The sequence below is a fragment of the Scyliorhinus torazame genome, chromosome 7, assembly GCF_047496885.1.
Source record: "Scyliorhinus torazame isolate Kashiwa2021f chromosome 7, sScyTor2.1, whole genome shotgun sequence".
Lineage (NCBI taxonomy): Eukaryota > Metazoa > Chordata > Chondrichthyes > Carcharhiniformes > Scyliorhinidae > Scyliorhinus > Scyliorhinus torazame.
Window position 1 is genome coordinate 11,907,225 of NC_092713.1, and position 25,610 is coordinate 11,932,834.

The 25,610-nt window shown below is 48.6% G+C and overlaps 1 protein-coding gene across 4 annotated transcripts in view; it reads left to right on the forward strand.

The window, feature by feature from the left end:
- LOC140426031 (mucolipin-2-like) overlaps positions 1 to 25,610 on the forward strand; it is a 98,202-nt gene that overhangs the window by 34,322 nt on the left and 38,270 nt on the right. For 3 of the 4 annotated variants that reach the window (XM_072510319.1, XM_072510320.1, XM_072510318.1), the window contains exons 3-5: positions 13,402 to 13,575; positions 17,239 to 17,392; positions 19,237 to 19,318. In XM_072510319.1, the coding sequence (XP_072366420.1) occupies positions 13,402 to 13,575; positions 17,239 to 17,392; positions 19,237 to 19,318 (410 nt within the window). The remainder of the gene's footprint in view (positions 1 to 13,401; positions 13,576 to 17,238; positions 17,393 to 19,236; positions 19,319 to 25,610) is intronic. The other variant, XM_072510321.1, reaches the window with a different exon arrangement.

Genomic DNA, 25,610 nt, shown 5'->3' on the forward strand with positions numbered 1-25,610 from the left:
GGAGGCGGTGGTTCTAGTGAACGTATATGCCCCGAACTGGGATGATGCCAATTTTATGAGGCGAATGTTGGGACGTATCCCGGACCTAGAGGCAGGAAAGTTGGTAATGGGGGGAGACTTTAATACGGTGCTGGACCCAGGGCTGGACAGATCGAGGTCCAGGACTGGGAGGAGGCCGGCTGCAGCTAGGGTGCTCAAGGACTTTATGGAGCAGATGGGAGGAGTAGACCCCTGGAGATTTAGCAGGCCTAGGAGAAAGGAGTTCTCGTTTTTCTCCTATGTCCATAAAGTATATTCACGGATAGACTTTTTTGTATTGGGAAGGGCGCTGATCCCGAAGGCGACAGGGATGGAGTACACGGCAATAGCTATCTCGGACCACGCTCCACATTGGGTGGACCTGGAGATAGGGGAGGAAAAAGAACAGCACCCGCCCTGGAGAATGGACATGGGACTATTGGCAGATGAGGGGGTATGTTTAAGGGTGAGGGGGTGTATTGAAAGTTACTTAGAGCTTAATGACAATGGGGAGGTTCAGGTGGGAGTGGTCTGGGAGGCGTTGAAGGCAGTGGTTAGAGGGGAGCTGATATCTATTAGGGCACATAAAGGAAAGCAGGAGGGTAGGGAAAGGGAGAGGTTGCTGAAAGAACTTTTGAGGGTGGACAGACAATATGCGGAGGCACCGGAGGAGGGACTGTACAGGGAAAGGCAAAGGCTACATGTAGAATTTGACTTGTTGACTACGGGTAATGCAGAGGCACAATGGAGGAAGGCACAAGGTGTACAGTATGAATATGGGGAGAAGGCGAGCCGGTTGCTGGCCCACCAACTGAGGAAGAGGGGAGCAGCGAGGGAGATAGGGGGGGTGAGAGACGAGGAGGGAGAGATGGAGCGGGGTGCGGAGAGAGTGAATGGGGTGTTCAAGGTATTCTACGAAAGATTATATAAAGCTCAGCCCCTTATATAAAGGAGAGAATGATGTGCTTTCTGGATCAGCTGGAATTCCCTAAGGTGGAGGAGCAGGAGAGGGCGGGACTGGGAGCACAGATTGAGATGGAGGAGGTAGTGAAAGGGATTGGGAGCATGCAGGCGGGGAAGGCCCCGGGACCAGACGGATTCCCGGTGGAATTTTATAGGAAATATATGGACTTGCTGGCCCCGCTTCTGACGAGAACCTTTAATGAGGCTAGGGAAAGGGGGCAGTTGCCCCCGACTATGTCAGAGGCAAAGATATCGCTCCTCCTAAAGAAGGAAAAAGACCCGCTGAAATGCGGGTCCTATAGGCCCATTTCTCTTTTAAATGTGGATGCTAAGATTCTGGCCAAGGTAATGGCGACGAAGATAGAGGACTGTGTCCCGGGGGTGGTACATGAGGACCAGACTGGGTTTGTGAAGGGGAGACAGCTGAACACGAACATACGGAGGTTGCTAGGGGTAATGATGATGTCCCCGCCAGAGGGGGAAGCGGAGATAGTGGTGGCGATGGATGCCGAGAAAGCATTTGATAGAGTGGAGTGGGATTATCTGTGGGAGGTGCTGAGGAGATTTGGCTTCGGAGATGGATATATCGGATGGTTACAGCTGCTGTATAGGGCACCGATGGCGAGTGTGGTTACGAATGGACGGGGGTCTGATTATTTCCGGCTTTACAGAGGGACGAGGCAGGGATGTCCCCTGTCTCCGTTATTGTTTGCACTGGCGATTGAGCCCCTGGCCATGGCACTGAGGGGTTCCAGGAAGTGGAGGGGAGTGTTTAGGGGAGGAGAAGAACACCGGGTATCTCTGTATGCGGATGATTTGTTGTTGTATGTGGTGGACCCGGTGGAGGGGATGCCAGAGATAATGCGGATACTTGGGGAGTTTGGGGATTTTTCGGGGTATAAATTGAACATGGGGAAAAGTGAGTTGTTTGTGGTGCATCCGGGGGAGCAGAGCAGGGAAATAGAGGATTTACCGCTGAGGAAGGTAACAAGAGACTTCCGATACTTGGGGATTCAGATAGCCAAGAATTGGGGAACCTTGCACCGGCTTAATTTAACACGATTGGTGGAACAGATGGAGGAGGACTTCAAGAGATGGGACATGGTGTCCCTGTCACTGGCGGGTAGGGTGCAGGCGGTTAAAATGGTGGTTCTCCCGAGATTCCTCTTTGTGTTTCAGTGCTTCCCGGTGATGGTCACAAAGGCTTTTTTAAGAGAATTGAGAAAAGCATTATGAGTTTTGTGTGGGCCGGGAAGACCCCGAGAGTGAGGAGGGGGTTCTTGCAGCGTAGTAGGGATAGGGGGGGGGGTTGGCACTACCGAGCCTATATGATTATTACTGGGCCGCCAATATTTCAATGGTGTGTAAGTGGATGGGAGAAGGGGAGGGAGCGGCGTGGAAGAGATTGGAGAGGGCGTCCTGCAAGGGGACCAGCTTACAAGCAATGGTGACGGCGCCGTTGCCGTTCTCACCGAAGAAATACACTACAAGCCCGGTGGTGGGGGCAACATTAAAAATTTGGGGGCAGTGGAGACGGCATGGGGGAAGGACGGGAGCCTCGGAGCGGTCCCCGATAAGAAATAACCATAGGTTTGTTCCGGGGAGAATGGATGGGGGATTTGGAGCATGGCAAAGAGCTGGGGTAGTACAATTGAGAGATCTGTTCGTAGATGGGACGTTTGCGAGTCTGGGAGCGCTGACGGAAAAATATGGGTTGCCCCAAGGGAATGCATTTCGGTATATGCAACTGAGGGCTTTTGCGAGGCAACAGGTGAGGGAATTCCCGCAGCTCCTGACGCAGGAGGTGCAGGAAAGAGTGATCTCAGAGACATGGCTGGGGGATGGTAGGGTGTCGGATATATATAGGGAAATGAGGGACGAGGGGGAGATCATGGTAGATGAGCTGAAAGGGAAATGGGAAGAAGAGCTGGGGGAGGAGATTGAGGAGGGGCTGTGGGCTGATGCCCTACGTAGGGTAAACTCGTTGTCCTCGTGTGCCAGGCTAAGCCTGATACAATTCAAGGTTCTACACAGGGCGCATATGACTGGAGCATGGCTCAGTAAATTTTTCAGGGTAGAGGATAGGTGTGGGAGATGCTCGAGAAGCCCAGCGAATCACACCCACATGTTCTGGTCATGTCCGGCACTACAGGGGTTCTGGGTGGGGGTGGCGAAGGTGCTTTCGAAGGTGGTGGGGGTCCGGGTCGAGCCAAGCTGGGGGTTGGCTATATTCGGGGTTGCAGAAGAGCCGGGAGTGCAGGAGGCGAGAGAGGCTGATGTTTTGGCCTTTGCGTCCCTAGTAGCCCGGCGCAGGATATTGCTTATGTGGAAGGAAGCCAAACCCCCGGGCGTGGAGACCTCGATAAACGACATGGCAGGGTTTATAAAGTTAGAATGGATCAAGTTCGTATTAAGGGGTTCGGCTCAAGGGTTCACCAGGCGGTGGCAACCGTTCGTCAACTACCTCACAGAAAGATAGAGGGAATCAAAAGAAAGAAAGACAACAGCAGCAACCCAGGGGGGAGGGGGGGGGAGGATCCGGGCGGGCTCTTAGGGATGTCATTGTATATGTATAGACATTTGTTATAGGTAATGTATATTGGACTGTTGGATTGTATTTTTGGAGAGTAACTATTTTTGACAAGGCAGTTGCCATTTTGTTTTGTTTTTGTTTCTGTTTATATATTATTTATTTACTTGTTTAAAACTGGCCACTGTTATTTATATTGCTTTATTGTTGTTTAAAAGAAAAACTATGTATGTACTGTTAGGTTTGGCCAAAAAATCTTGAATAAAATATATTTAAAAAAAAAGAAATGGAGCTGATCATATTACTGAAGTGATGTCAGAGGGTGGGGGGAGCTGAGCTCACTTCTGCTTTTTTGAGTTTCAGTTTGAGAAGGCAGCTGGGAGTGTCTGTGTGTTTTGCTGTGAGCTGCAGGAAGAAACACAGAGCTGGTCTGTTGATTTCTACAATCCAAAGACTATAAATATATTGAATGTAACCTAATGTGTTATTATTTTTGAAGGTTTGAAGTCTTTTGGATGTTTAAAGGAACGGTTTGAAGGATTGTTTAGTGTTGTAGTCTTTTGGGGTTATCTTTGAAGTAGTGGCTGTTAAGATATTCAATGTTTGTTTTGAAAAGGTTAACTTGAGTTCATAGAATAAACATTGTTTTGTTTTAAAAACCATTTGTCCATTTCTGCTGTACCACACCTGGAGAGCACACCGTGTGCTTCCCACACCACAATCTATTACAGGTTGTGGGTCGGTTGAACTCCATGAAACACTTTGGGGTTCTGTAAACCCGGACTCATAACACTGGAGATTCATTTTCTTTCTCCGCAGGTCCGTCTTCCAACCTCCGAGTGCTCCCGGAGATCGGCCTTCACTTTCAGGATTGTTGAGACCCCCCGAGATGAGGAATAACAGCAGAGGCCCTGGGGCAGCAGGAATGGAACCAACACGCCACCATTAAAATCCACTTCCTCATCACAGACCTCACAGCACGCTCACCCAGCTTCAACCTGCCAATCGTTGGGCAATCCTTAACCGTTTCCACACTGGCCAAGGCCATTGTGTGGCGGGGTGTTTGGGGCCTACGGGGAACCAGGACTGCAGCTAGTGCAGTACCCCAATCGATGACTGCCCCTAGACAAAATTCAGAGGTGGGTCTCAGAGAGAACCTTTTAGCCGCTGCAGAAGTTATTGTCTGGCTTGGTGATTCCTGCACAAGCTCAAAGAAAATTTAGGAAGTTCATCTTCTTTCTTCAGTTGTGGGTCAGTGATGTTGGGCACATTTTCAATTTGGCGCACAAAGACGATGGCGGACTAGGTGCCATGAGGCCCGCCCCGCCACAGAACGTGGAGCAAAACACCCGGTTGAATGATTGATGAGGTCACTCAGTGGATTTGGTGCGTTTTCCCAACTCTCCACCTTTCTGTCCCGCCACGGGAATTAATAATAATAATAATAATAATAATAATCTTTATCATTGTCACAAGTAGACTGACATTAACACTGCAATGAAGTTACTGTGAAAAGCCCCTAGTCACCACACTCCGGCGCCTGTTCGGGTACACAGAGGAAGAATTCACAATGTTCAATTCACCTAACAGCACGTCTTTCGGGACTGTGGGAGGAAACCGGAGCACCCGGAGGAAACCCACGCAGACACGGGGAGAACGTGCGTACTCCGCACAGACACTGACCCAAGCCGGGAATTGAACCTGGGAAGCTGGCGCTGTGCTAACCACTGTGCTACCGATGGGAGGATTCTGCCGTCAGAATCGTTCGAGTGCAGCAAGAGACCATTTGGCAAAACCCAGCTCCAACTGCATCTACAGGTTTGCTGACGACACGATCATATTGGGTCAGAACCCGAAGAGTCAGAATACAGGAGGGAGATAGAGAACCTAGTGGAGTGGTGCAGCGACAACAATCTATCCCTCAATGCCAGCAAAACTAAAGAGCTGGTCATTGACTTCAGGAAGCAAAGTACTGTACACACCCCTGTCAGCATCAATGAGGCTGAGATGGAGATGGTTCGCAATTTCAAATTCCTAGGGGTGCACATCACCAGAAATCTGTCCTGGTCCACCCACGTCGACGCTACCACCAAGAAAGCACAACAGCGCCTATCAGAAAACTTCCACAGGAAACTAAGGAAATTCGGCATGTCCACACTGAACCTTACTAACCTTTACAGATGCACCACAGAAAGCGTCCTATCTGGCTGCATCACAGCATATATATATATTTTAAATATATATATTGCCAGCATCTTCTCCCAGTTTAAGCTGATACACAGGCTCTAATGTTTGTCTTTGTCCAGGAAGATCGAGTGAGGAACAAATTAAACTACTTTGGGATCTGGGCTGTTTGTAATTAATTTAAGTGTTGTACAAGTGGCAGTCAGCTATTTTTAAATGTACTCAGTTAATATTCAAGTCCAAGGAACAGCCTTTTGGGGTTCCAGTTAAGGTGCAATAGCTGTTTGAAGCTGAGAATATGTTCCAAAAGATGCAGTTGAGATTCACAAAACTCCCACAGTAATAAGATGGGCAAAAAAGAAGCACTGTGCATGACAGTTACCCTCCTCATTGCACCGTGTCTAATTATCCGTTTACCCCGTTCTCCCTTGTGTTTATTTAGCTTCTGTTTAAAATACATCTGTGTCATTTGCCACAGTGCCACAAGTGGGCAGCACGGTAGCATTGTGGATAGCACAATTGCTTCACAGCTCCAGGGTCCCAGGTTCGATTCCGGCTTGGGTCACTGTCTGTGCGGAGTCTGCACATCCTCCCCGTGAGTGCGTGGGTTTCCTCCGGGTGCTCCGGTTTCCTCCCACAGTCCAAAGATGTGCAGGTTAGGTGGATTGGCCGTGATAAATTGCCCTTAGTGTCCAAATTTGCCCTTAGTGTTAGGTGGGGTTACTGGGTTATGGGGATAGGGTAGAGGTGTTGACCTTGGGTAGGGTGCTCTTTCCAAGAGCCGGTGCAGACTCGATGGGCCGAATGGCCTCCTTCTGCACTGTAAATTCTATAATTTACTTCAACCACTTCCTGCTGTAGCGAGTTCCACATTCTGCACCACTCTCTGGGTAAAGGCGTTTCTCCACAATTCTCTAATATCGTTTATTTATAGCTTCTTGTTCTGGTTTTGCACAGAAGTGGAAATATCTCCTCCAAGCTGATCCTAAAACCTTTCATAATTTTAACATTTCCTCCAATGTCACCCTACAGCCTTCCCTTTCCCAGAGCAAAATGTTTGAGCCTGCAGTGATCTTTTCTGATTTTTCTAACCTCACAGTCCTGCTATTCTGGCATCAGAGGAGTGAATAGTTATATTATTATTGTGTTAGACCTCTCATTATTAATCATTATTGTTGTCAATTATCGTGGTTTACATTGAGTGTGCATCACACAAACATACCATTCAGCCCGTCCAATCCATGCAAGCAGTTAGGCCCCCTCTCACTCTACTCCACTTAAATCTAGCAGAATCTCCTTCTATTGCTTGCTCCGTTGCCGTTTGATGCCGAGTTGTAGAGGGTTCTGCATTCCCACTGCTCACTGGGTTAAGACGCTTCCTATCTCATCGCACCTGGTGAAGCCGAGGAGTGTCAGCACATGGCAGGGAACTATGGCTCATAATGCAGCTGAAAGCCCAAACAAAGTGGTTCATCGTCAAAAAAGGAAGATTAACTGTCCAAGAATTTGTTAGTGTTCGTGTTTTGTTAGTGTTCCCCCACTTTCATTCATAGAATCCCTACATTGTCGAAGAGACCATTCGGCCCATCGAGCCTGTCCCGAGCCACTCACCTGCCCTTCCTCCATAACATCTATCGTGGTCAATCCACCTAACCTGCACGTCTTTGGACTGTGGGAGGAAACCGGAGCACCCGGAGGAAACCCGCGCAGACGCGGGGAGGACGTGCAGACTCCGCACCCACAGTGACCTGAGGCCGGAATCGAACCCAAGACCAAGGCCCTGTAAGGCAGCAATGCCAACCACTGTGCCACCATGCTGCCCTTTGTTTTGAAGAAGAGTCACATGCTCCCGAAAAATCCATCTGTCTCCAAATTATTTGAAGACTTCAATCAGAAATCCCACTAATTCTCCCCAATCTCCTTCTCAGGGAATCTTACCAGGTTTTAGTGATTTCTTCATCCTGAGTGTGAATAACTTCTATCGTAAAACCTCTCATTGAATAAGAACCAACACTAATAGTTTTTAATCTATTTCTACAATCCCAATACTCGCAATATGGTGGTTTACAGATCATATATGTTTCTATATATATTACTGAACTGCTAATCCAGAGGCCTGCACTGATGAGCTGGAAACACGAGTTCAAATTCTACCACAGCAATTGGAAATTTAAGTTCAATTAATGAATTCCTTCGACAGCACCTTCCAAGCCTACGACCACTACCATCTAGAAAGAGAAGGACAGCAGGTACCTGGGAACCCCACCACCTGGAGGTTCTCCTCCAAGTCACTCACCACCCCGACTTGGAAATATATCGGCCGTTCCTTCACTGTCGCTGGGTCAAACTCCTAGAACTCCCTCTCTAACAGCACTGTGGGTGTACCTACACCGGATTTGGACTGCAGCGGTTCAAGAAGGCAGCTCACCGCCACCTTCTCGAGGGCAATTATTGGATGGGCAATAAATGCTGGTCTAACCCACATCCCATAAATGAAAAAAAAAATAATATTGGCATACTAAAAAGAAAGCTGTGATCAGTGATGGTAAGCATAAAACTACTGGATTATTATTAATCCAGTTCACTAATGAATCTCTGGTTCATTAATGTCTTTTAAGTAAAGTACATCTGCCTTCCTGGACAACTCTAGTCTATATATACTCTCTGAACTGACCCAATAAATTATTCGGTGAACTGCATCACTGGTATGACCAGGTACGACCTCCGCAAAGCCACCCGGGATGCCAAGAGAGAATATCAGACCAAGCTAGAGTCACAGATTCACGTTACAGACTCTCGGCGGTTGTGGCAAGGCCTAAACAACGTGACGGGCAACAAAGCGAAGCCGAGCAGTATCCCCAGCAGCAGCGCACCCCTCCCCAATGAACTCTATGCTCGGTTCGAGCAGGAAACCATCGATCCACTGTCGAGTGCTCCAGCAGCCTCGGACACACCCACACCATCACAGCTTCCGAAGTCAGATCGGCCTTCCTGAAACCCTCGGAAGGCGACGGGCCCGGACGGGATCCCTGGTCGTGCACTCAGAGCCTGAGCGGACCAGCTGGTAGATGTGTTCGCGGACATCTTTAACCTGTCCCTACTCCACTCCGAGGTCCCCACCTGCTTCAAGAAGGCCACTTCATACCGGTGCCAAAGAAGAACCAGGCAACGTGCCTCAATGACTACCGTCCAGTGGCCCTGACTTCAGTCGTAATGAAGTGCTTCGAGAGGTTGGTCATGAAGCGCATCACCTCCATACTCCCAGAACGCCTTGATCCACTGCAATTCGCATACCGCTGCAACCGGTCCACAGCAGACGCCATCTCCCTGGCCCTACACTCATCCCTAGAGCATCTCAACAACAAGGACTCCTACATCAGACTTCTATTTATTGACTACAGCTCCGCCTTCAACATCATAATCCCAGCCAAGCTCATATCAAAGCTCCAAAACCTGGGACTTGGCTCCTCACTCTGCAACTGGATCCTCGATTTCCTGACCCACAGACCACAATCAGTAAGAATAAACAACAACACCTCCTCCACAATAGTCCTCAATACCGGCGCCCCGCAAGGCTGCGTACTTAGCCCCCTACTCTACTCCCTGTACACACACAACTGCGTGGCAAAACTTGGTTCCAACTCCATCTACAAGTTTGCTGACGATACGACCATAATGGGCCGGATCTCGAATAACGATGAGTCCGAATACAGGCGGGAGGGAGATAGAGAACCTAGTGGAGTGGTGTAGCGACAACAATCTCTCCCTCAATGCCAGCAAAACTAAAGAGCTGGTCATTGATTTCAGGAAGCAAAGTACTGTACACACCCCTGTCAGCATCAACGGGGCCGAGGTGGAGATGGTTAGCAGTTTCAAATTTCTAGGGGTGCACATCAGTAAAAACCTGTCCTGGTCCACCCACGTCGACGCTCCCACCAAGAAAGCACAACAGCGTCTATACTTCCTCAGGAAACAAAGGATATTCGGCATGTCCACATTGACTCTTACCAACTTTTACAGATGCACCATAGAAAGCATCCTATCGGGCTGCATCACAGCCTGGTATGGCAACTGCTCGGCCCAGGACCGCAAGAAACTTCAGAGAGTCGTGAACACCGCCCAGTCCATCACACGAACCTGCCTCCCATCCATTGACTCCATCTACACCTCCCGCTGCCTGGGGAAAGCGGGCAGCATAATCAAAGACCCCTCCCACCCGGCTTACTCACTCTTCCAACTTCTTCCATCGGGCAGGAGATACAAAAATCTGAGAACACGCACGAACTCAAAAACAGCTTCCCTGCTGTTACCAGACTCCTAAACGACCCTCTTGTGGACTGACCTGATTAATACTTCACTCCTGTATGCTTCACCCGATGCCGGTGTCTATGTATTTACATTGTGGTCCTTGTGTTGCCCTATTATGTATTTTCTTTTTCTTTTCTTTTATTTTCATGTACTTAATGATCTGTTTGAGCTGCTCGCGGAAAAATACTTTTCACTGTACCTCAGTACACGTGACAATAAAGAAATCATAATAATAATAATCGCTTATTGTCACAAGTAGGCTTCAATGAAGTTATTGTGAAAAGCCAAATCAAACCAATCCAAAAAGGAGGCTCATCACCACTTTCCCAAGGATGATTCGGGAGGGACAATAAATGTTGGCTTTGTCAATAACCTCACATTCTGTGAACAAAACAAAATCTGCTTTCATGAAAACTGCGGCCAAGTCCATATTCGGTATCTCCGCTATTCCCACCATCCCCAAGTGGAGCAGCGTGCTCCGTTTTAGCCAGCGAGATTCAGGAACGATACTTTGCCCTTGGACGGGGTGCAGTGCAGATTCACAAGAATGATGCCAGAGCTAAAAGAGTTAAACGGTGAGGACAAATTGCATCACTGAGCTTTGAAGAACAATCTAATCAACGTCTTCAATAGAGTGGATAGAGAGACAATGATCTCCTCTGCTATAGAGCGCAACCAGAGAGCATAATCCTCAAATGACAGCTGTGCCACGTAATGGGTGAAATCTCGAGAAACCACCAAATGGCCATGGATGTTGTACCAATTGGAAATTTCAAAGCTGCGATTGAAAGGTTTTTGGTTAGGTATGGGTGTCACGGGGTTTGGAGTAAGAGTGGTTCAGTGAGGTCGAGCTGGCGATCATAATGCAAGTATTCTTGGATTTGCGGGTAAGATTGGAGCAGTCTGAGATACCATTCCATCCCTCACCCTGTACTCACTGATCTACATTGGCGCCTCGTGAAGCAACATCTTGATTTTCAAATCCCCCTCCTTGTTTTTAAATCCCTCCCTGACCTTGCTTCCTCCCTATCTCTTTTCGTCACCTGTCCCAATATCATCAGGTGTGGCTCCATGTTACGTCCTGTTAAATATACACTCCTGTGAAATTGGGATGTTTTGCTACATTCAAAGGTATGTGTAAAGAGGATTTTCGACGGTGGGACATGCTCCTGCTGTCACTGGCGGGGAGGGTACAGACCGTAAAGGTGACGGTTCTCCCGAGATTTTTGTTCATATTCCAGTGTCTCCCTATTTTTATTCCAAAAGCCTTTTTTAAGAGGGTCAATGCGGTGATCTCTGGGTTCGTACGGGCGGGTAGAACCCCGCGAGTAACGAAGGTTCTGTTGGAGCGGGGCCGAGGATGGGGGCTGTTGTCCCTACCGAATTTTAGGAACTATTATTGGGTGGCAAATATAGCTTTGATTAGGAAGTGGGTAGTGAGGGAGGGGTTGGTGTGGGAGCGGGTGGAGGCGGCATCATAGAACATTACAGCGCAGTACAGGCCCTTCGGCCCTCGATGTTGCGGCGACCTGTGAAACCATGAAATCGTGTAAGGGCACAAGCTTGGGGGCACTGGTAACGGCACCTCTGTCATTCTCGCCGGCTCGGTACTCCACAAGTCCGGTGGTGGTGGCAGCTTTGAGGGTATGGGGGCAGTGGCGGAAGCACATGGGAGCGGAGGGAGCATCGGCATGGACTCCAATTTGTGGTAACTAGCGGTTTGTGCCGGGGAGGCTGGATGGGGGGGTTTCAGAGATGGCAGCGAGCTGGGATTGAGCGGTTAGGGGATCTGTGCGCTCCCGGCAGCCTTGGAGGACTTGGAGGAGGAGTTTGAGCTGCCAGGTGGGAATGGGTTCCTGTATTTGCAGGTGAGGGACTTTGCACGGAGATAGGTCTCGACCTTTCCGCTTCTGCCGCCTAAGGGGATATAAGACATGGTAGTTTCTAGAACAGGGTGGGGGAGGGGAAGGTCTCAGAAATTCACAAAGAGCTGATGGAGTGGGAGGGAACGTGGATAGGGGAACTGGAGCGAAAATGGGAGGATGAGTTGGGCAAGGAACTAGAGGCGGGTCTGTGGGAGGATGCTCGTGAGCAGAGTCAACACATCCTCATCGTGTGCCCGGCTCAGCCTGATGCAATTCAAGGTGGTCCACCGAGCACACATGACTGTGGCCCGGATGAGCAGGTTTTTTGAAGGGGTGGAGGACAGGTGTGTGAGGTGTGCGGGAGGGCCCGCAAATAATGTCCGCATGTTTTGGGTGTCCGAAGCTTCGGGGATTCTGACAAGGATTTGCCGATGTCATGTCCATGGGACTAAAGACAAGGGTGGCGCCGAGTCTAGAGGTGGCGATTTTTGGGGTGGGACCCGGGAGTCCAGGGGGCGAGAGAGGCTGATGCTTTGGCCTTTGCCTCCCTGGTAGCCTGGATCTTATTGGCGTGGAGGGACTCGGAGCCCCCAACATCGGGCGTTTGGGTCAGTGACATGGTCGGGTTTCTCAGGCTTGAGAAGATCAAGCTCATCCTGAGAGCATCGATGTTGGGGTTCGCCCGGAGGTGGCAGCCATTTGTTGACTTCTTCGGGGAAAATTAAGCTGTTAACAGATAAGATAGGGGTGGGATTAGGGAGGGGGCGGGTGCAGGGGGGGCGATAGTTGAGGGGTGATCAGCGAGAGGAGGAGGGGGTAACTGGGGAACTGTGTGTGTAAACCATGTTGGTTGGGGGAGGGTGCTATTTACTGCGTAATGTTTGCATTCAAAATTGTTGTTAAAAAATCACAAATGCCTTAATAAAATGTTTTTAAAAAAAAATGTTACATGTAAAGATGATAAATGCTTGTTGCTGGAATCCTAACGGGTATTTTCCCTCATAAAGGCTCAACACATATCTCTATAAATCATCATAGATATTATCATAGAATTTACAGTGCAGAAGGAGGCCATTCGGCCCATCGAGTCTGCACCGGCTCTTGGAAAGAGCACCCTACCCAAGCCCACACCTCCACCCTATCCCCATAACCCAACCCAACACTAAGGGCAATTTTGGACGCTAAGGGCAATTTAGCATGGCCAATCCACCTAACCTGCACATCTTTGGACTGTGGGAGGAAACCGGAGCACCCGGAGGAAACCCACGCACACGCGGGGAGAATGTGCAGATTCCGCACAGACTGTGACCCAAGCTGGGAATCGAACCTGGGACCCTGGAGCTGTGAAGCAATTGTGCTATCCACAAGGCTACCGTGCTGCACTATCATGAGTGATAACTGAAGACAAGGCAAGGTGCCAGTGCCCTGGACCCTTGACAAGGAGAGGATGTAGGATGAGCGTGAGACAAGGAAGTACCAGTTTGTGACAAATCTATGAGTTTGATTGAACAACCACCATTCTGTCTCTTCCAGCTGATTATCTTTGGTCTGAGTAATCAACTCGTTGCGTCATTCAAAGAGGAAAATTCAATCGCCTTTAAACATCTCTTCCTGAAAGGATACCAAGACGTAAATGAGAATGACGAGAGCTTTGTCCTCTATACTCAGCAGGAAGTTTATGATAGCGTGTCTTATTCTATTAACCAGGTATTCAATCAACCCAGCTCTCTGTATTTCTTAATATATTTGAAATTTTCCAAAGGGAAAAGTGGAACAATGTTTGAAATATGATTCATTTCAATCATGTTTACTTTTTTTTGTACTTTTATTTTTGAAATGTACACAATCAAAACCTACAAAGCTATCTCGAGCTGTGTAATCACCAGTGATAAACTGTCAGCACTTCTTGTAAGATATGTAATAAGGCAACCAAACCAAATTAATGGGATTAGAGGTGAAAGGCTAAGCTGACAATCCATCCAGGCATCTGACAAAGTAAGGAGCTTGGCATTTGGAAAGGTTTTGCTCCGTAATCTTCCACTGGGGAACTTTCACGAGAGGGGCACATTGAGTCCAGACAGTGGTCACATTAATTAAACATGTTCAACAAATTTCCCTGAAGTGACTCTTTAGATGGCTTGGAGATTAATGTTTGTGGAAGGCATTTCCAGTTAATTGTTCTTTGGAAATAGGAGTTGGCAAAGGAAGCACGTTAGGGCGTACACAGCTGGGGCTGTTGACTTTGAATGCATCAAACTCAGTCACTTTTGGGCTTGATGTACTGTTTATAAATAATTGATTGTCCATTCAAAATTGGACCTTTCTTCAGTTCTGGGCACTGGTACCTGACAAGTAAAGTGAGCTGCCCGACATTGAACATTCTCAAGGAGGGTAATGTTTTTAGAAGTATGTGGACCCCAAGTAGCTACACCGTACTCAAGGTGCGGTCTGACTAATGTTTGGTACAGCATTTCTTTCAGAGTAACTGAAAGGTGGTGGAAATCCAATCATCTTGGATGCCTTGGAGGCTGCTTGTTAATGTTTGTGATTAACAGCAAGAAAACAAAATAAAGTTTACAATGTCCTGACCTCTCAAAGCAAAATTTGTACTTTTGTGCCATGGCTCCACCCTCCTAATGTAGGTCCAGAGGTTTGTGTGCAGTAACGTCCCACAAATAACAGTGTGACAAAGGCCTGACCATTGATTACACTGGCTGGATGGTTGCATCTGGACAGAGCTGGGACCAATGACGTTGTTGGGTAGTTTGCAAGTGCTATTGGGGGGGGGGTTTAGCTAACATGATAGGGGGATGGGAACCAAGAGGTAATATTAGAGAGGAAAAATCAGGTGCACAAAGTATTAGGAGAGACAGAAAGCTCGAAAGTAAGAAATAATAAAGTAGTAGGCAAGATCAGAGTAAAAAGAATTGCAATGAAGGTCTCGATTAGGTTTACTGTGCATATTTGTGAAGGCAGGTAGAGATATAAATAATAATATTCTATTGCCACAAGTATGAAGTTGCTGTGAAAAGCCCCTTAGCCGCCACATTCCAGCGCCTGTTCGGGGAGGCTGGTATGGGAATTGAACCTGTGCAGCTGGCCTGGTTCTGCATTACAAGCTAGCTGTCTAGCCCAAGGAGCTAAACCAGCCCTTACTGGATAAAAGCAAATTACCGCGGATGCTGGAATCTGAAACCAAAGAGAAAATGCTGGAAAATCTCAGCAGGTCTGGCAGCATCTGGAGGGAGAGAAAAGAGCTGACGTTTCGACTCCAGATGACCCTTTGACAACGGGTCATCTGGACTCGAAACGTTAGAGATATAAATACTGTTGGTGAGCTGCAGCTGGAGGTAGCCACATGGGAATATGAAGTGGGGTTAACGAAAACCTGGTTCAAAATTGGGCAGGGCTGGGTAAATCCCTGTTCAAGAAAGACATGCAAGCAAAGAAGGGCAGATGGCAGCATTGATTAAGGAGAATATTGCAGTGCTGGAGACAGAGGATGTCCCAGAGGAGTCAAGGTCAGAATCTATTTGTCTGGAGATAAGAAATAATACAGATACCATTGCACTACTGGATTTATTCCATTGGCGAGTGGGAAAGATGTGGAGGACCAAACTTGTATGGAAATTATAAAGATGAAAGAACAAAAGGAGGGACTTTGATTATTGGTATTTGGTCTTGGATAGTAATAATCCAGAAGGAAGCATAGAATCCCTACAGCTCAGAAGGAGGTCTTTTGGCCCAAATACGAAGGGACACAAGTACGAGGTGAGGGGCGGGAGGTTCAGAGGGGAGTTGAGGAAAAACATTTTTACCCAGAGTGTGGTGACGGTCTGGAACACACGGCCTGGGGGGGGGCGGTAGTGGCGGGTAGGCCTCACATCCTTTAGAAAGTATCTGGATGAGCACTTGGCACGTCTTCACATTTGAGGCTGTGGGCTAAGTGCTGACAAATGGGATCAGGACTGGCAGATCGGGTGCCTTTCATGCGTCAGTGCAGACTCGATGGGCTGGGGGGCCTTTCCTGCACTGTGTTTTTCTGTGATGACAGATATCACGTTAATAATACTTGTGAGAATCAGGGTATCAAAACTTCAGAGGGGTTGTGGTAAGAGACATTACAGCAGCAAAGAGAGAGTAAGAGAAGCGACTGGCAACTACCATGAAATGAAATCCAAAGCCTATATACATCAATTGAGTAAAAGAGTGGGCCTGATTTGGTATTTAAAAAAGGATTTGTGCATTGCTGAGGAACAAAAGGAGCACTTTACATCTGTCTTTATCAAGGAAGAAGATGCTGCCAAAGTCACAGTAAAGGAGGAAGTAATTGAGACACTGGATGGGCTAATAATTGACAGAGGCAATATTAGAAAGACTGCTTTACCTAAAGTTGATAAGGCACCAGGACCGAAACAAATGCATCTCAGGATCCTGGGGGAAGTAAGGATGGAAATTGTGGAGGTCCTGTCCACAATTTTCCAATCCTCTTTAGGTAATAATCTTTATTGTCACAAGTGGGCAGCACGGTAGCACAGTGGTTAGCACAATTGCTTCACAGCTCCAGGGTCCCAGGTTCAATTCCCGGCTTGGGTCACTGTCTGTGCGGAGTCTGCACGTTTTCCCCGTGTGTGCGTGGGTTTCCTCAGTCCGAACATGTGCAGGTTAGGTGTATTGGCCATGATAGATTGCCCTTAGTGTCCAAAATTGCCCTTCGTGTTGCGTGGGGTTACTGGGTTATGGGGATAGGGTGGAGGTGTGGGCTTGGGTAGGGTGCTCTTTCCAAGAGCGGGTGCAGACTCGATGGGCCGAATGGCCTCCTTCTGCACTGTAAATTCTATGATTCTATGAAGTAAGCTTACATTAACACTGCAATGAGGTTACTGTGAAAATCCCCTAGTCGCCACACTCCGGCGCCTGTTCGGGTACACAGAGGGAGAATTCAGAATGTCCAATTCGGGACTTGTGAGAGGAAACCGGAGCACCCGGAGGAAACCCCCCGCAGACATAGGGAGAACGTGCAGACTCTGCACAGACAGTGACCCAAGCGGAGAATCATTGGCCAAAATACAGGCCTCTCCTGCTCTATCAAAGGGATAACCAAACTATTCATGAGACCAGTCCCAATTAGTTATGAGAAATCAATGTTTCGAGAAGCCAATAGTCACGCGGTTTAATGAAGTCTTTGTCAACAATACCATCTGTGTGGTTTGACCTGTTGGTACTCACTGGAGATCAGGTTTGAATGGAAGTGCTGTCTGACTCACCAGGAGAAGGCACCCTCGGAGGGAGGGTATGGCATTTTGGTTTTTAATATTTTGCGCCATGCTGTTCACCATAAATTTTTAATTCCTTTACTTTCCCTCCAAGTATCTGCAGCTACAAAATATGACAGTCGGGAATTATGGCTATGGTCCAAATGGAAATAATAAGACGTCTTTGCAAGTCTGTAAGCAGCTGTATAAGAAAAACATACCAGTGACCGCAAGCAACAAACTGGCCACGAACCCAGAGATTGAAACAGGTGAGAGCTGAGTTGGGCTGAAGAGAATTGAAAAAACACTTGGATTTTTAGACTGCCTTTTGCAATCTCAGCATGTTCCAAAGCATTAACAGCCAATGACGTGTTGTCACTGTTGTAATGTAGGGAATATGGCAGCCGCCTTGTGCACAGCAAGCTCCCACAACAGCAGTGTGAAAATGACCATGTAGTCTGTATTTGTGATACTGAACGAGGATAAATATTACCCAGAACATTGGGGTTAAGTCCCCTGCTCTTCTTCAAAAGGGTTTCGCGATCTTTTACATCCATCGAAAAGGACAGACGAGGCCTCTGTTTGAGGTCTCATGTCAAAGGTGTCACCTCTAACAGTGTAGCACTATCTGACTTCCAATGGAAATCGTCGTGAGTACGGATTTACCAACCGTCTTCCCTTTCTTTTCATATGTTTGCAGTGGATTGAGATTGGTTGTGTCGCCAGAGCTGGGTTCATGTAACAAGTGACACTGCGATTCTCACACAATAAACCCTCAGCTCCTGAGGTCAAAAGAAAAGTCAGAGTTTTTAATACCTGTAGCCAAAAGGCAGGTTGGCAGATGCAGAACCTTTACATTTCGGACTTGTCGGGCGAGTGTACAGACAGTAATATTCACCATTCACTCACGAACAAGAAACTTTTATGGGGACAGTGGCGTAGTGATGATGTCACTTGACTAATGATCCAGAGGTCCGGGCTAATGTTCTGGAGAAATAGGTTCAAATCCCACCTTGGTCGCTGGTGGAATTTAAATTCTTTTTTTAGGAATAAATCCAGAATTGAAAGCTAGGCCTCGATTTAATTGCCTCGTCACGCCCGACTCGGTGACGTGCCGAGCTGTCCAATCTCACGAGAGGCCTATCGTGAGCTTTGTGACTCTCGGAATGCCTTGCGAAATTTAACAAAAATCTCGCGAGGTGTCATGGCCTGGATCTCGCCCTCGCTGGGCGTGATCCAGATTATCATATTCAAATGAGCCAGGCTCATTTAAATATGGCTGCACCGTATTCACCCTGGAGCTAACAGTGTCGCCTGGGAGACCTCGGCAAGGCGATAGTTAGCACTGGTCCACGCAAACATGGACGAAGCGTAACAGCATCTGGTGGGGTCTCCCAGGCCATCGGAGGACCCTGGTGCGGTGGTCGACTCTGGGCATGGTGGTACCCCAACACTCCTGCTGGCACCTGGGCACTTTGGCACTGCCAACCTGGCACCTTGGCATTGTCACCCAGGCAACCTGGCAGTGCCACCCTGGCATTGGGTGCTTGGGTGACACTGCCAGGCTGGTGTGACACTTCCATGGTGCCAGGTTGGCAGTGCCAAGGTGCCGGGGTGCCAGATTGCCCATGTTAGGGTTATGGCGGTGGGGTTGGAGAGGGTTTTCTGCAATCACCTTCCGAAGGGTCAGGAAGAGGGCACTCAGTACCTGCATCTAATGCTTATCAAGTGGCCTTTGGTTGGAATGTCAAGTGTGCGAACGTATAAGGCTGGAATTCTGACTTGTCTGCCCATTACCACAATGACACGGGAGATCTCGAGGGAACTGGAGGCCAGAAACGTCCGAAGAGACAATTGAAGGGGAAAAATATATTTCTGCTTGTGAGCAAACCGAAATTACTCAGCAACTCCCTGGGACTATTTGTTTATCTGATAACGTTTCAAGTTAATTTGACCACTAGTGTTGAAAATGGGTTTCAATCATTTTGACCTGAGAGGTGGGGAATAGTTCATGGTATAGTTGGTGGACTTTGTCCTTGTGAAAAATCAATGCATGTTTTCATTCAGTGATGAATTGTAATTAATATATTAATTGTAATTTGTTTACTATCAGTTTGCTTCAATATAGAACCAAGTGACATCCCAAAAGAATGGAAAATTAGCAATTCCTCATTTTTCGACCTGGAATTTTACAGGTAATATACGTACAAAGATTGAGGAGATTTTTGGGTCTGTACTCCCTAGAGTTTCGCAGAATGACCTCAATAAAATTTACAAAATGCTGACAGGGTGTAACACACTGGATATGGGCAAGGGTCCGGATTCTCCGTTTGGGAGACTCTGGGCACGATCTACCCGAATGGGAACAGAGTCCCGTAGCATGATATTAGCCGGGTGCTCGGAACGTCAAGAAACACCCCACTATCTAATGATTATCCGGGTAGATCAGGAGCCTTAGCAGGGAACTCCCCGTTCTGCACTGAGGAACTCCCCAGTGCAGTGAGAGAGCATCGGGACGCCAGATCCTGATCTCTCGAGCATCTGATGCAATCCCTGAGCACCCCCAAAACACGATAAGGGTGTTCCCAGGTCACCCTGCATCCCCAACACCACCCGTCGGCCTGATCACCACCGTGAAATTATACCAGCCTGGCACCCTGCCAGTGCCCCTGCCAGCTGGCAGTGCCCAGGTGGCACCGGTAGTGCCAGGGTACCACCCTGCCCAGAGGGCATGCACCTGAGGGCCTCCAACCCCCAGGGAGACCCCCACAAGTGTTCTCCCATTTGGCCCCCATTTGGGGAGACCAACACAGAACCGTGCTAGATCCCATACCTTGGGTAGATCTTGGGAACGCATATTAGGATGAGACTAATTGCAGATCTGCAAGAAAGTGATCCCGTCCGCAATGGGCGGGATTCACATCACAAAGTCTCACGAGATCGTGTAGGATCTCACGAGGCGCGGTGAGCCGGGAAGATCCCGCAAGTGGCATCTACCAGTCGCATTGGGCCACGCTGCTTTTTGGGCGCATTAGGACGGGTGGCTCCAGCCCGAAGTGGTCCCGCTGCAACTGAATAGCATGCAATTCGCATTCCTGTTGGGGGCAGATATTTGTTCCGAGGTTCGGGGAATGAAAATTGGCCAGCACTCGGCCGCTGCGAAACGGAAGCAATTCCCAACCCGACTGGCAGAGTAACCGCGGGGGCCGGAATTCCCAACTCCACTGGCAGAGTAACCGCGGGGGCCAGAATTCCCAACCTCACTGGCGGAGTAACCGCGGGGGCCGGAATTCCCAACCCCACTGCCGGAGTAACCGCGGGGGCTGGAATTCCCAACCCCACTAGCGGAGTAACCACGGGGGCCGGAATTCCCAACCCCACTGGCGGAGTAACCACGGGGGCTGGAATTCCCAACCCCACTGGCGGAGTAACCGCGGGGGCCGGAATTCCCAACCCCACTGGCGGAGTAACCGCAGGGGCCGGAATTCCCAACCCCACTAGCGGAGTAACCACGGGGGCCGGAATTCCCAACCCCACTGGCGGAGTAACCGCGGGGGCCGGAATTCCCAACCCCACTGGCGGAGTAACCGCAGGGGCCGGAATTCCCAACCCCACTAGCGGAGTAACCGCGGGGGCCGGAATTCCCAACCCCACTGGCGGAGTAACCGCGGGGGCCAGAATTCCCAACCCCACTGGCGGAGTAACCGCGGGGGCCGGAATTCCCAACCCCACTGGCGGAGTAACCGCGGGGGCCGGAATTCCCAACCCCACTGGCGGAGTAACCGCAGGGGCCGGAATTCCCAACCCCACTGGCGGAGTAACCGCGGGGGCCGGAATTCCCAACCCCACTGGCGGAGTAACTGCGGGGGACGGAATTCCCAACCCCACTGGCGGAGTAACCGCGGGGGCTGAAATTCCCAACCCCACTGGCAGAGTAACCGCGGGGGCCGGAAATCCCCTGATTAAGCTTGACCACCCCCATCCCATTGCTGATACCGCTGGGTTATGAGTGTGTCCAGAGGCTCTCTGAGTATTTGCAGGACACAGGGAGTAGTCAGTAGTGTGGGCAGCTAGGAGCCTTTAAGTAGCACCAGAGGATTGTGTTTACAACGCACTCTGCAGCCACAGCGGTCTGAACCAGGCCACCCGGATCCAGAGGGGGACCACCCCGAGTCCATGGACTTGGCACCAAGTCATTCCCCGCTGCTCCCGCGGGTGAGGCAGCCACCTCAGCAAGCCTGACAGGTTTTGATAGTTTCCTACCCAAGGTGTTTCCCATGGCTGGTGAGTCTAGAGCCAGGGCCCCATGAGCTCAGGATTTGGTGAAGGCCATTTAAAACCGAGATGAGGAGGAATTTGTTCACTCAGAGGATGGTGAATCTTTGGAATTCTCTACGCCAGAGGCCTGTGGAAGCTCCATCATTGTGTGTGATCAAAACAGAAAGCGATAGATTTCTGGATACATCAAGAGATATGGAAGTAGTGCGGGAATAGCTGATCAACCGTGATCTAACTGAGTTTGCAGCAGGCTTGATGGGCAGAATGGCTGACTTCAGCTCCAGTGTTGCTATTTACTCTGTATCTGATGGAGCAGGATAGATTCACACAAATATACAGCACAGTATGTGTAATGTCCAGCCCTATCTGTCCCCTGTCGCTGCGCCTGTGTGTGTTTGTACGTGTGATGTGAGAGTGTGTGTTTGGATGTATGTGTTTTTGTTTGAGTGTGTGAGTGTGTTTGTGTGAGTTTGAGTGTGTGTGTCCCCGAGTGTGTAAGTGTGAGTTTGTGTGTGTTTCTGAGTGAGTGTGTGTATTTGTGCAAGTATTTGAATGTGTTGGTGAGTGTGTGTGAGTTTGAGTTTGTGAGTGCATTTGAATGTGTGTGTTTGTGTGCATGTGGTTTGAGTGTGTGTTTGTGAGCGAGTGTGTGGGCGAGTGAGCATATGTTTGTGTGAGTGAGGGTGTGTTTGTTGAGTAAGTGTATGTTTGTGTGAGTGTGTGTTTGAGTGTGCGTTTGTGAGTGTGTGTTTCTGAGTGTGTTTGTGTGTGTGGTTTGAGTGTGTGTGTTTGTGCATGAGTGTGTGTTTGAGTGAGTGTGTGTTTGTGTGAGTGAGTGTGTGTTTGTTGAGTGTGCTTTTATGAGTGTGTGTTTCTGAGTGTGTTTGTGTGTGTGTGTGGATTGAGTGTTTGTGAGTGAGTGTGTCTGTGAGTGCATTTGAGTGTGTGTTTGTGTGTGTGGTTTGAGTGTGTGTGGTTTGAGTGTGTGAGCGTGTGTTTGTGAATGAGTGTGTTTGTGAGTGAGTGTATGTTTGTGTTTGTGTGTGTGTGAGCGTGTGCTTGTGAGTGTGAGTGAGTGTGTGTTTGTGAGTGAGTGTGTGTTTGTGTGTGTGTGAGTGTGTATGTCTGTGAGTGAGTGTTTGTTTGTGTGAGTGAGTGTGTGTGAGTGAGTGTGTGTATGGTTTGCGCGTGTGTTTCTGAGTGAGTGTGTGTTTGTGAGTGAGTGTGTGTTTGTGTGAGTGTGTGTGAGTGAGTGTTTGTTTGTGTGAGTGTGTGTGAGTGAGTGTGTGTGGTTTGAGTGTGTGTGCGTGAGTGTGTGTTTGTGAGTGAGTGTGTGTTTGTGTGCGTGTGAGTGTATGTCTGTGAGTGAGTGTTTGTGTGAGTGTGTGTTTGTGTGTGTGTGAGTGTGTGTGTGTATGTCTGTGAGTGAGTGTGTGAGTGTGTGTGTGGTTTGAGCGTGTGTTTCTGAGTGAGTGTGTGTTTGTGTGAGTGTGTGTGAGTGAGTGTGTGTGGTTTGAGCGTGTGTTTCTGAGTGAGTGTGTGTTTGTGAGTGAGTGTGTGTTTGTGTGAGTGAGTGTGTGTGAGTGAGTGTTTGTTTGTGTGCGTGTGTGTGAGTGAGTGTGAGTGTGTGTGTGGTTTGAGCGTGTGTTTCTGAGTGAGTGTGTGTTTGTGAGTGAGCGTGTTTGTGTGAGTGTGTGTGAGTGAGTGTGTGTGGTTTGAGCGTGTGTTTCTGAGTGAGTGTGTGTTTGTGAGTGAGTGTGTGTTTGTGTGAGTGTGTGTGAGTGAGTGTGTGTGTGGTTTGAGTGTGTGTGAGTGAGTGTGTGTGGTTTGAGTGTGTGTGAGTGAGTGTTTGTTTGTGTGTGAGTGAGTGTGTGTGAGCGAGTGTGTGTGGTTTGAGTGTGTGTGAGTGAGTGTTTGTTTGTGTGAGTGTGTGTGAGTGTGTGTGAGTGAGTGAGTGTGTGTGTGGTTTGAGTGTGTGTGAGTGAGTGTTTGTTTGTGTGAGTGAGTGCGTGTGAGTGAGTGTGTGTGTGGTTTGAGTGAGTGTTTGTTTGTGTGTGAGTGAGTGTGTGTGGTTTGAGTGTGTGTGAGTGAGTTTGTTTGTGTGAGTGTGTGTTTGAGTGTGCGTTTGTGAGTGTGTGTTTCTGAGTGTGTTTGTGTGTGTGGTTTGAGTGTGTGTGTTTGTGCATGAGTGTGTGTTTGAGTGAGTGTGTGTTTGTGTGAGTGAGTGTGTGTTTGTTGAGTGTGCTTTTATGAGTGTGTGTTTCTGAGTGTGTTTGTGTGTGTGTGTGGTTTGAGTGTTTGTGAGTGAGTGTGTCTGTGAGTGCATTTGAGTGTGTGTTTATGTGTGTGGTTTGAGTGTGTGTGGTTTGAGTGTGTGAGCGTGTGTTTGTGAATGAGTGTGTTTGTGAGTGAGTGTATGTTTGTGTTTGTGTGTGTGTGAGCGTGTGCTTGTGAGTGTGAGTGAGTGTGTGTTTGTGAGTGAGTGTGTGTTTGTGTGTGTGTGAGTGTGTATGTCTGTGAGTGAGTGTTTGTTTGTGTGAGTGAGTGTGTGTGAGTGAGTGTGTGTATGGTTTGCGCGTGTGTTTCTGAGTGAGTGTGTGTTTGTGAGTGAGTGTGTGTTTGTGTGAGTGTGTGTGAGTGAGTGTTTGTTTGTGTGAGTGTGTGTGAGTGAGTGTGTGTGGTTTGAGTGTGTGTGCGTGAGTGTGTGTTTGTGAGTGAGTGTGTGTTTGTGTGTGTGTGAGTGTATGTCTGTGAGTGAGTGTTTGTGTGAGTGTGTGTTTGTGTGTGTGTGAGTGTGTGTGTGTATGTCTGTGAGTGAGTGTGTGAGTGTGTGTGTGGTTTGAGCGTGTGTTTCTGAGTGAGTGTGTGTTTGTGTGAGTGTGTGTGAGTGAGTGTGTGTGGTTTGAGCGTGCGTTTCTGAGTGAGTGTGTGTTTGTGAGTGAGTGTGTGTTTGTGTGAGTGAGTGTGTGTGAGTGAGTGTTTGTTTGTGTGCGTGTGTGTGAGTGAGTGTGTGTGTGAGTGTGTGTGTGGTTTGAGCGTGTGTTTCTGAGTGAGTGTGTGTTTGTGAGTGAGTGTGTTTGTGTGAGTGTGTGTGAGTGAGTGTGTGTGGTTTGAGCGTGTGTTTCTGAGTGAGTGTGTGTTTGTGAGTGAGTGTGTGTTTGTGTGAGTGTGTGTGAGTGAGTGTGTGTGTGGTTTGAGTGTGCGTGAGTGAGTGTGTGTGGTTTGAGTGTGTGTGAGTGAGTGTTTGTTTGTGTGTGAGTGAGTGTGTGTGAGCGAGTGTGTGTGGTTTGAGTGTGTGTGAGTGAGTGTTTGTTTGTGTGAGTGTGTGTGAGTGTGTGTGAGTGAGTGAGTGTGTGTGTGGTTTGAGTGTGTGTGAGTGAGTGTTTGTTTGTGTGAGTGAGTGCGTGTGAGTGAGTGTGTGTGTGGTTTGAGTGAGTGTTTGTTTGTGTGTGAGTGAGTGTGTGTGGTTTGAGTGTGTGTGAGTGAGTTTGTTTGTGTGAGTGTGTGTGAGTGAGTGTGTGTGAGTGTGTGTGTGTGTGGTTTGAGTGTGTGTGAGTGAGTGTTTGTTTGTGTGAGTGTGTGTGAGTGAGTGTGTGTGTGTGAGTGAGTGTGTGTGTGGTTTGAGTGTGTGTGAGTGAGTGTTTGTTTGTGTGTGAGTGAGTGTGTGTGAGTGAGTGTGTGTGTGGTTTGAGTGTGTGTGAGTGAGTGTTTGTTTGTGTGAGTGTGTGTGAGTGAGTGTGTGTGAGTGAGTGTGTGTGTGGTTTGAGTGTGTGTGAGTGAGTGTGTGTGAGTGAGTGTGTGTGAGTGAGTGTTTGTGTGAGTGAGTGTGTGTGAGTGAGTGTGTGTGGTTTGAGTGTGTGTGAGTGAGGTTTGTTTGTGTGAGTGAGTGTGTGTGAGTGAGTGTGTCTGAGTGAGTGTGTGTGGTTTGAGTGTGTGTGAGTGAGTGTTTGTTTGTGTGAGTGTGTGTGAGTGAGTGTGTGTGTGTGAGTGAGTGTGTGTGTGGTTTGAGTGTGTGTGAGTGAGTGTTTGTTTGTGTGTGAGTGAGTGTGTGTGAGTGAGTGTGTGTGTGGTTTGAGTGTGTGTGAGTGAGTGTTTGTTTGTGTGAGTGTGTGTGAGTGAGTGTGTGTGAGTGAGTGTGTGTGTGGTTTGAGTGTGTGTGAGTGAGTGTGTGTGAGTGAGTGTGTGTGAGTGAGTGTTTGTGTGAGTGAG